This window comes from Acanthopagrus latus, chromosome 2, assembly GCF_904848185.1.
Source record: "Acanthopagrus latus isolate v.2019 chromosome 2, fAcaLat1.1, whole genome shotgun sequence".
In the NCBI taxonomy this organism is placed as follows: Eukaryota; Metazoa; Chordata; class Actinopteri; order Spariformes; family Sparidae; genus Acanthopagrus; species Acanthopagrus latus.
The window spans coordinates 139,765-150,612 of record NC_051040.1 but is presented as its reverse complement, the minus strand read 5'-3'; the positions used below and the strand labels follow the sequence as shown (position 1 = coordinate 150,612).

At 40.9% G+C, this 10,848-nt stretch overlaps 2 protein-coding genes across 2 annotated transcripts; one reads left to right on the top strand and one right to left on the bottom strand.

The window, feature by feature from the left end:
• The first annotated feature begins 1,809 nt into the window (after positions 1–1,809).
• On the top strand, positions 1,810–4,658 carry LOC119009894 (transmembrane 4 L6 family member 5). The gene is made up of 5 exons (XM_037081622.1): positions 1,810–2,572; positions 3,172–3,240; positions 3,340–3,494; positions 3,693–3,885; positions 4,257–4,658. Exons 1-5 carry the CDS (start codon positions 2,396–2,398, stop codon positions 4,275–4,277), a joined length of 615 nt encoding a protein of 204 aa, XP_036937517.1. The 5' UTR covers positions 1,810–2,395; the 3' UTR covers positions 4,278–4,658.
• A 613-nt stretch (positions 4,659–5,271) lies between these two features.
• Positions 5,272–9,553, bottom strand: ppp1r14ab (protein phosphatase 1, regulatory (inhibitor) subunit 14Ab). The gene is made up of 5 exons (XM_037076367.1): positions 8,987–9,553; positions 8,569–8,769; positions 6,175–6,255; positions 6,054–6,086; positions 5,272–5,924 (listed from the first exon to the last, which is right to left on the bottom strand). Exons 2-5 carry the CDS (start codon positions 8,749–8,751, stop codon positions 5,769–5,771), a joined length of 453 nt encoding a protein of 150 aa, XP_036932262.1. The 5' UTR covers positions 8,752–8,769; positions 8,987–9,553; the 3' UTR covers positions 5,272–5,768.
• Positions 9,554–10,848: the final 1,295 nt, after the last annotated feature.

Below are 10,848 nucleotides of genomic sequence, written 5' to 3'. Positions count from 1 at the left end.
TTTAGTTTTCAGATGAAATCAGACAAATGGCTTGTTCAGATATTAAAGTGAAACTCTCACCAAAAAGCAACCAAGGCTTTATTTGTGAATGTATATGAGTCAATCCTTCATGTAAAAGCATAATTGCGATGAAAGAGGCACAACAGAAAACTTTGCTGGTAGTACCACCAGGGTCTCTATACATGAACACCAGCATTGACAACATGTTTGTGTACACAGAGTTTACTAAAAAGAAGGTTTTTGGGCAGTCACGTTAGCAGTAGCACCTCCAGTGCGCCGCTGTCATGGCAGACAAAAAGTGTCAATCCCTGAGTGCAATCTGACAGGCAGGAGAGTAATGGTGGACCGCTCCTCAAGCTTTCCTGATTTTGATGCTAGCGTAAAAGTGCCCCTGCACCCTACTGAAAATTGGCTTGCCCAAAAACGAAACTACGGTAACTCTTAAAAGTGCCTCTTTCATCGTAATTATGCTTTTACACATAAATGTTTCAGCTCAGGTGTCTTTGTTACCTGAAGATGCTAATTTATCAATAAACCAAAGTGAATCAAAGATCCAACTGCAGGCCCGTCTGTCTGAACCACTACTTTACACCAAAACACTCAAGGAAATTTTACCTCCGGGGTCAGAACTGAATCGTGAGTTTGATCAGCTGGTTCCAGAATCAACTGTCGGCTGATCTGAAATCAGAAATGATTAAAGAAAGAACAATGACATCGTGAACTTGTTTTTCTTTCTCTCATCAGTGACTGTTGGTAAAGCTCAGTGGTCTGAGAAAGAGGAAGTGTGACGTCTCTGGTGTCACTGTGGTCATGTGACCCTGAAGGAGCCGAGACCGTCTGACGTCTCCTGGTGAATCAGATGAAGTGTTTGGACCTGCTGAGTCAGGATGTTTAAAGCCCTCCTCTAGTTTCATTGTGTGATCAGTGACAATTCTTTCTGTCCTGATCAGCTTGTTATGGCCTGATCATAGCTAATTAATATTGATTATTTGTTGACAGTGATCTGTAACTAATAGTCACTGAGATGTTGAACCAGCTGAGATAAAATCCTGAACCAGATCCTGACAGTCCTGGTTCAGAAACATAAGCTGATGGTTTATGAGAGAAGCGGTGTTACAGAGGAGAGCATCTTCACTCACAGATGATCTTTGATGGGTTCAGTTAATCAATAAATGATAATTAATTAGATCCATCAACGTGAGAAGAAACGATGATGACGATGATGATGATGAGGAGGAGACAGAAGAAGAACGTCCTCTCAGCTGTTCCTGCACCACAAACTGGTTTTGGTCCTTTCAGCTGGCATCTGTCAATCAAAATGCTTCGAACCAATCAAACAACTAATTGAAGCAGTGAAGCTCCACCCCTTGATGACCCACAGAGGCCACCTGAGTTGGGTCAGGGTTCTGATCTGGAGTCAGACTCTGGTGTGGTGGAACAGGTCCAGACCACCTGTCACATGAGACTATCAGACGACCTCAAACCTGAAACCAGGTCAACCAGAACACATCATTCTGTGATGGTGATGATGTTTCCCATGAGTCTTTGCTGTCCTGTGACTCACAGACAAGCTAAAATAAGAAGAACTGAAAATAGAGAAAAGCTGAAGTAGAATCACTAACATCCCGACCCGGACCAGAACCCAAACCTCTCTGATGCTCATTGTACTAATCAGTGACCTTTGACTTCCGGCTGTCCTGTGACTCACGTACACATTCTTTACATCAACTAGTGTTAAAACTTCCATCCATGATATTTGAAAATAATGCCAGTGTGGGTACTTCCTGTTTCCATATTTGGCCGTGGGCGTGTCCCTGGGAGTTATAAATGTTGGTTCCTCAGAATGACTTGAAGTTGATCATATGTCTGTTAAGGCAGCTCTGCAGGGTGAGTTCTCATCAGCGCACATTCAAACATTATTATATCATTTATATGATTTATAATTAATATTATTGGTCCAATCTGAAATCAGCAGGCTGCAGCTGGAACACAAACATGTTTCTGTGAACGTGAAGTTGTTTTCTGTCTCTAGTTTAAATGGTTAAATAAGAAAAGTGTGTAAACAATTTAATCTGCAATTAATTTAATATTGTCAGTGTTTTATTGAGTGACAACTGTCAACATCAACAACACACACAGACACACACACACACACACACACACACACATTAAACCTTATAAACTGAAGCTGAGTCATGTCATGGTTGTGTTAGCATCATGTGGCTCATCATGGTTGTGTTAGTGTTGGTTGAGAGTGAACAGCTGTGGTACAAACGTCTGCTGGTCAAAAGTCCCCGGAGTCACAGTGTAGTTGATTATTATGAAATATTTAATTTTGATATGAATGTTTATCTAGCGTTAAAATAGCGTGCTAACTCTTCTAACACGTGGACAGATGTGTGTGTCGAGGTGTCTCCAGTGTGTCGGCGTCTCTCTGCTGCCATTAGCTATCGTCTGCATGCTGTCCAACATCTTGCTGCTGCTTCCTGAACTCAGCGTCCACTTCCTGTTGGAGGGTCATGTGACCAGAGAGGCCACCTGGGCCACCGGCCTGTGGGGGTCCGGCTGTGTGGTACGATTTGTGTGTGTGTGTGTGTGTGTGTGTGTGTGTGTGAGTGTGATGCCATCAGACTGAACATAACGTAAATATTGGTATTTTAGTTACTTAGTTACAGAGGTGGCAAGAGTACTCACATTTGGTACTTAAGTAGAAGTATAGATACTTGTGTAAAAAATGACTCTAGTAAAAGTAGAAGTACTGATTCAGCTCTTTTACTCAAGTTTAAGAAAGAAAGTACAGGCTCTGAAATGTACTTAAGTACAAAAGTAAAGTAAAAATTATTTTTTGCCGTCAATGATACACAATACCTCTTTTGATAACTCAACAAAATGAAAAGTTCTTGGCACACAAAATATGATAGTTTTGTCTTTTATTAACAACCCGTTAAAAAAGTAAATCACTGGACACAGTCTGTTTGCTGCAAGTTAAATTTCAGACAGAATAATCAAGACTGAATTGACCAGAGGCCCTGCATAATTCAGCTTTATAACAGGTTTGGTACTCTCAGTTCTATGTTGCAGAATCTTGTTCTCATCAACATGGTATAAATATAAAACCAATAAGAGGCAAACTGATTATTGATCCAAACACCGATGTTTGTTTGATTTCAGGTTCTGTTCACAGCGTGTCGGCTCATCCAGAGTAGCAGAACCACCGGCTGCTGCGCCTTCAGGACTCAGGTGAGCTCAGCAGTGCAGATGTTTGCCAAACATTAAGTGAGCTCATCAATACAGATGTTTTCTGATTATATCACAAAACTTCAATCTGTCTGTATCCAGATGTTGTTTCAGGTGGTGTACTCGTGTGTGTGTCTGCTGGTTTCGGGGTTCTGTTGCCTTGTCAGCGCCACCGGTCTCTCTCAGGGTCCTCTCTGTTTGTTCCACACAACCTCTGGTCCCACCTGGGGGGTCCCACTGCAACCTGTCCCCAACAGGTGAGACACACACACACACACACACACACACACACTCACACACACACACACACACAGCACACACACACACACAAAGCACATACATACACAAAGCACACACACATTAATGGGTACTGACTCTGCTGACTGACGTCTCTCTGACTCTTGTCTCTTGTCTCTTGTCTCTTGTCTCTTTTCTCTCTGACTCTTGTCTCTCAGACATGCAGGGTATCTGTACAACAGGACCATGTGGACCGGAGTGTGTCTGGAGCCCAGAGGTGTAGTTCAGTGGAATGCAGTTCTGTTCAGCGTGATGGGCGGTGCCAGTGGGCTGCAGACGGTCCTCTGTGGAGTCAGCATCCTGAACACGGCGCTGGGACTGATCCTGGGACGTGGCTTTGGCCACAATAAGGTAGTGACAAAACACTAAATTCACCATGCTTCCATGGCAACGCCTCTGCTGCCATGGCAATGCCCCCGCCGCAATACATCGTAACAAACTCAAAAGAATCACAGTTTAGACCAAAGTGATCCGTCACGATGAGGTCGTTGACGGATGACCAGAGAAAATTAAAACGTGCTCCACCTGAATGACTTTAGTGAGTTTTTGAGAAGGTTAAGCCTCAGAACATATCAATGAGTTCTGAAGAAAATTATAAGAAAAAAACAATAATAATAATTTGGAGGACTATAACATCCTCTAGATTTATGAAGTGTGAAATAAATGATCTGCTGTGTGTGTGTGTGTGTGTGTGTGTGTGTGTGTGTGTGTGTGTGTTACAGGTGAGTCCAGTCTCGGTCTGACCTCCTTCACTGAATGAAGACCAGCTCACAGTGTCAAGTTGTAAGAACTTTTATTTTGGTGGGTTTCCTAGATTAAAGTTGTTTTTTCTGCACTTTAGGTAGAAATAATTTAGATAACTTAATATTTATTCAATAATATTAAAATTAGTTATTGTTTTATATTAAAGTTTGTTTTACAGAAGCTCAGTGGAGCCAATCATTAGTTAACAAATGAATAAAACAAATCAATTAAGAAATCAATAATGATTCATATGAAAAATATTTCATAAACTTTCCACAATTTAATAATAAACTAAATTACACATTTATATTTATTCATTTGTGATGAATTTATTTGATCAGTTGGTTGTTTTTAATTTGTTTTATTTAATGATCTGTTATCTGTCGGTATTCATTGAGACACTGATTGATTGATGATTGAATATTTAATTGATTGGTTCTCTGAACATTTTATTTATTCATGTTTTTGTACATTATTATTAAAATAAAATCTGATTGTTTGATTGTATCAAATTGTGTTTCTGATTTCATCCTGTGACTAAACGTCCTTTCTGTCAGACAGGAAGTGACCTCACTGACGTCAGTGACACCATCATGTCTCTTCTCTGTCGGCCCGTTTGATTTTTGATTCTCTGTATTTCACAACAACAACAATAACATTATTATGAAGATGAGTGTTGTTGTTGTCACGGTGTTAATTCTACATGTATAGTGTGATGATGATTGGCTGCTGTCAATGAGCTCATCAGTATTTGTTTCTTGACATCACTTCCTGTTTAGCACAATTTACTATCTAAATGTCTGCTAATGATCCCACAATGCACTGCTCCACACCAAGATGATGACCAGGAAGTTAACTACTCTCTGTTCTTTCTGATGAATGATAACAGGTGAATTATGGGAAACGTAAGATCTGGTGTTCCAGCTCAGATTTCTGTTTTAATCTGTCTGTCAGAGGAACCAGAACCTGTCAGAACTGAGCCGCGGCTGTGATCTGGAGTACTGACAGAAATGATGAGCAGAACAGAAAGAAGAAGCAGGGGGAGTCTGAAGGATGAGTTATTTCAAATGCAAAGATTTATTTCAAATCATGTCCAAACAATAAAAGACTCTCCTGGAGAACAAGGACAGACCAGAGAGCAAGGACAGATGGAGTTGTTGAGTGAAGAGAGGACTGTTGATGATGTTCATGTGTTTTTGCTCGTTGTTTAAACTAACTGAAGTTTCTGTGTGATTGAAGAAGACGTGCGAGTCCCTCTGGTGGAGAGAAACAGTGTGTCCACACTGACCTCATGTCAGCTGAGGAGCCGACTCTCTCAGGTAGGAAACACCAGCGAGAGTCGGCTGTTACAAAGTTTAAACATCATGTTGGGCCTGAATGTCTCTGAAGGCGTCACAGCAGGAAGTGATGGATATTTGAATAAAATCGATTTGATAAACTCAGGACAGATGAGACTGCTGCAGACTGCAGGTGTGTTTGTTTTCCTGTCCTCAGCAGAGTTTGGTGTCTCGGTGAAGGACGTCCCTGTCAGCTGATCCGGAGCGGCTCGGGTAGATGTGGAGCTGAGGGAGGTCGATGCCGTCGTTGTGCAGATCCTCCTGCTTCTGTAGACCGTGAAGTTTAACCAGAAGGTCTCTGATGAACACCTGCCGGGACCAGAGCTCAGACGTGTTAGTGACCCCTACAGGCCATACCGGTTAGTACACCCAAAGACAGGACTCATTCATCCACAGTCACAACAGTTAGACGACCAGCTGTTTGTCTACAGCGCTCACCTCTGTGTTGTTGTTACAGGACAGGAAGGTCTCCTGTAGAGACAGAGACATACACTGTGAGGACAGACGGTCAGACAGACGGTCAGACAGACAGACAGACAGGCAGGCAGACAGGTGTTACCTGCAGTCTGCGTGTCCTCTCCTCGTCTGTCTTCAGGTCCAGCAAGTCGTCGATGTTCACCTCCTCCGGCATCTCATCCTCCTGAACGACACACCTCATCAAATTATTCATCATTAAGTCATCAATACATATCTTATCATTAAGTCATATTAAACTGACACTCAGAATTGTTTGAATAATGAACAGGTGAAGTCATCAGAAACAAATTAGAAATAAACCGACCAGTCTGTGAAAAACGTATTTTATAGATTATAGATTATGAATCATAGATTATAAATTAGATTAGTGTATAAATAAAAGATTATAGATCATAAATAATAAATTATAGATTATATCATAGATTATAAATCATAGATTATATATTATAAATGAGACTGTAGTATATGAATAATAGATTATAAATTATAGATCATATCATAGATTATAGATTATAAATCATAGATTATATATTATAATCATAGATTGTAGAGTATAAATAATAGATTATAAATCATAGATTATAGATTTCAATAACTGATTATAGAGTATGAATAATAGATTATAGATTATAACCATAGATTATGGATTATAATCATAGATTATAGAGTATAAATGATAGATTATACATTATAACCGTAGACTATGGATTATAATCATAGATTATAGATTATAAATCATGATTATGGATTATAAATTATAGATTGTAGAGTATAAATCACAGATTATGGATTATAAATCATAGATTATGGATTTAAAATTCTAGATTGTAGAGTATAGGATGCAAAGATGAACCCATTAAACCTGCATAGAGAAGTCAAACAGAGAGATCCTGATCAGAACCTGTGACCAGCTGACCCGACCCAGAGGATCACACAGCATGATTTGAAATGACTTGGGGCAAGATAGTTCTTGTATGTGTGGCTCGGCACCATGATGACCTGTCCCACTCAGTCGTCTCCTGGATCCACACACTTTACATATAATATAATCTGTATCAGATATTCAGTCAGTGCAACTTTTAAATTGCGATGTTGTTGTTCTGTTCTGTTCATGGTCCGTCCTGGGAGATGGGCCCTACTTTGCGGCTCCTCCTGATGGCTCTTCCATGTTTTATTCTCCCGTTAAATGCGTTTTTTTTTTCTCAATATAAAGCCCACTGAGGCCATGTGACTGATTCTGGGCCTCATGCGATGTATTCACCCCTCTAATGCTTTTATTAATACACTCACTTCATAAGACATTTTTAATTAACTCACATTACTTTATAGAAATCTTTTTTCGCTTTGAACTTTGAGGTTCTTTTCTATATTTTTTTGTTAGTATTTATTTTTCTATGTTGACCATGATTCCATTTGTACAGACAATAACATGGTGAGAAAATGAAGGTGTGATGTTTTTATAGATAAAAATTCTGAGGTTCTCACACTGGACACGCTTGACACCGCTACAGAACCACAACAGCACAGTCCTGCTGGAACCGACGCCCACGACAATTAAGACAGCTCTGACTCTGGTTCTACAAGAACCAGACTGACTTTAACTGCCCCATCCTCTGACACTGTAACTGCCCTACATAACCCAGTGTGAAGCTGCAGTGCTGCTCTGAGCTGTCAGCTCCTGTTGGTTCTGACGGGTCACACTGAGTCCACTCAGACTTTACATGTATGCATCACTTCCTGCGTGTTTCTACTGAAGTGTGCACTCATCTTTAGTCTGAGCAGTAGTTTTAGTTTGAATACATGATAACACAGATACTGACCGACTACATTAATAACTTTAGAACAATTTAAATAAAATGAATGATTTAGATGTTCATATCTGTGACCTCAGATCAGCTCTTAGTGTCTCTATGAGGAAATGTTTAAACAAATCTTACGTCACTCGACACAAACCAACAAACTGTTTATGACCATATAAGGACACATTCAACACTCATCTGTGTTACAGTACAGTGATCAGTACTGTCTCATCTTCATCCTGTGATGATGATGATGATGATAATGAGACGTGTGTGTGTGTGTGTGTGTGTGTGTGTGTGTGTGTGTGTGTGTGTGTGTGTGTGTGCAGCAGGACGTGCAGCAGGATGGACTTGACGGCTGTCTGTCCAAACACAACGAGCGTCATGGCTGCTAACACAGACCGTCTCCTCTGGACCCCATCAGGCTGAACAGGAAGTGATGTCAACTCATCAATAATGGAATGGCTGAAGATGAAGAATGTCACAGGATTTATTGGTGGTTCTGATTCTAGGTAAATAGGCAGCAGTGACAGTACAAGTACTGCATCTGTTATGTAACCTTGGTAACCCTTGAGAGAAGCAGTGTTAGTACAAGTTCAAAGTATTCTTGGATCAGCAGTACTGCTGCCTGCAGCCTGCAGACTACACGTATGCAGCAGTAGCACTGCAGAACTCACCCGTCCCCGGTAAAGCTGGTCCAGTCCACAGTCGATCCACTTCTCCACGTCCAGCCTCCTCTGCAGCTCCTTCCGGTTGTATTTGACGGTAACCCGGGCCTGTCGCCGCTGCAGGCTCTGACCCGGTGACCTATGACTGCCACAGACCTTACTGACCCGCCGCCCCACCCTCTGAGCTGCCATCAGGACCAGGACCAGAACCTGAGGAGGTCAGACAGAGACCCCAAACACTCCTAAAACCGGATCAAATACGCTGAGGCTGATTTTAAAATGTGATATTCAGTTTGTAAACAAAAAGAAAAAAAATAAAAATAGTAAGAGAGCTCCACTGAGAGGCACAATAATAATAATAATAATAATAATAATAATAATAATAATAATAATAATAATAATAATAATGTGTGTCTCCAGCTTTTACATGTGATGAGTGATGGTGAGTCCTGTGTGTCGGAGGGCGCGTGCAGAATGAGGACGGAGCAGGGCGGGGACCACGCGCCGCCGCTGCTGCTGCTGCTGCCTTCACGTGCTGTCGGAAGAATGAGCTCCACACTTATCTGTGACCTGGTTGTCATTAAAATGATGACACTGAAAAACGAAATCATATAAAAAACTTTTTGATCTCATTAAAATCAAGTTTTTGTCATTTAAAACTTCATAAGTTTGATTTTTGTTTTTAATGTAGCATCAAAACAGCTGATTCAGCTTCTGCTCATGTGACGTTTCACAGGTGTAGCGTCTGCAGAAATCCTTTGTGTTGTAAACGGTCTCATCCTTTTCACATCTGTCCATCCTCATCACAGCATATGATTGGCCTGGTGCTGGTCCCTTGGTGGAGGGGAAGTTGTGTTGATGCCTCGCCCTGCTCAGTCGTCTCCTGGATCCACTCCTCACATATATTCTATATGACTGATGTATCAGATTTTCTGTCGATGCAGTTTGTAAGCTGTGATTTTGTTGTTGTGGTTCTGTTCATGTGATCATCTATTCCTGTCTTTCTGTCCTGGAGAGAGATCCAGTTTTTCCTCCCGTGGTTCGAGGCTCTGAGGACTCACACACTGTAAAGCCCATCGAGGCTTTACAGTGTGCTTTACAGGTTTTGGACTGTGTATATGAAACTGATTCGTTTTTTTTATTTCTCCTATGAAACGTCATGTGTTGTTCACATTAAGCTTGTTTTGTTTGTTTGTTTTGTTTAACTCTGAATAAAAGAATAAAATATAAAAACATATTTAAATATTAAAGGTTCACATTCAGATTAAAAAGGGAAAAAAACTGAATCCAAATAAATGAATGAGTCCGGTCTCATCTCATCCGTTAATCTCTTGTTGATAATGATACTACTACTACTAATAATAATAATGATAATAATAATAATTATTAATATTATTATTACAATATAATGATGGACTGGTAGACTGGGGTGGTGTGTTCCAACTATCCTCAGTCTTCCTAGGAAAGTCTATTCCAGGGTACTGGAGGGGAGAATTTGGCTGATAGTTGAACCTCGGATTCAGGAGAAACAACGTGGTTTTCGTCCTGGCCGCGGAACACTGGACCAGCTCCATACCTTCCGCAGGGTGGGTTAGGGTTAGGCGAAGCTCTCGATTTACTGGTCAATCTACATTCCTACCCTCACCTATGGTCATAGACTTTGGGTTGACCAAAAGAATAAGATCCCAGATACAAGCGGCCGAAATGAGTTTCCTCTGCAGGGTGGCGCGGTGCTCCCTTAGAGATAGGGTGAGGAGCTCCGTCACCTGGGAGGAGAATTAAACCATTATCACGAATGATTTATTGATTTTTTTTAATTGTACAACTTTAAACAACATGATCTCTGAACAGATGATTACATCAGCTGCAGCTTCAATCACTGAGCTGACTACCAACACAGGCTGTTCTGTGATGCTCGGGTTTACGAGGGGATATTAAATGCACCATAAGAGGAACTTGCTGGGTCCTAGTGCTCCTGGCGTTCATGGCAGGTGTCTGAGCATAAAGGAGGAACAGCAACACCTGATGGTGGTCTACAATCACATGAAGTAACTGTAGTAGATGTAACGATGCTGTGAGTCAGGTGACGTGATGAGCTGTGGATGAATTAAATCTTCAGAAGAAAACATGACACATTTCCAGTAAAAAAAACATTAGAGATGTTGAAACGTTATGTTTCTTTATGTTGCGTGTCGTTGTGTGACATCACTGTGACATTACTGTGTTTACACTCACATCATGTTTTATCTTCAAACTCCTGCTTCTGTCTCCACAAACACAGCTGGAACC

Bases quoted from the DNA above. Each gene is read 5' to 3' on its own strand.
- ppp1r14ab (XM_037076367.1), bottom strand. From the start codon at position 8,751: ATGGCAGCTCAGAGGGTGGGGCGGCGGGTCAGTAAGGTCTGTGGCAGT. The intron at 6,087-6,174 runs GTAACACCTGTC...CTGTCTCTACAG, and splicing joins AGAGGACACGCAGACTGCAG to GAGACCTTCCTGTCCTGTAA. The intron at 5,925-6,053 runs GTGAGCGCTGTA...TGGTCCCGGCAG, and splicing joins CCTGTAACAACAACACAGAG to GTGTTCATCAGAGACCTTCT.
- LOC119009894 (XM_037081622.1), top strand. From the start codon at position 2,396: ATGTGTGTGTCGAGGTGTCTCCAGTGTGTCGGCGTCTCTCTGCTGCCA. The intron at 3,241-3,339 runs GTGAGCTCAGCA...GTCTGTATCCAG, and splicing joins GCTGCGCCTTCAGGACTCAG to ATGTTGTTTCAGGTGGTGTA. The intron at 3,495-3,692 runs GTGAGACACACA...CTTGTCTCTCAG, and splicing joins CTGCAACCTGTCCCCAACAG to ACATGCAGGGTATCTGTACA.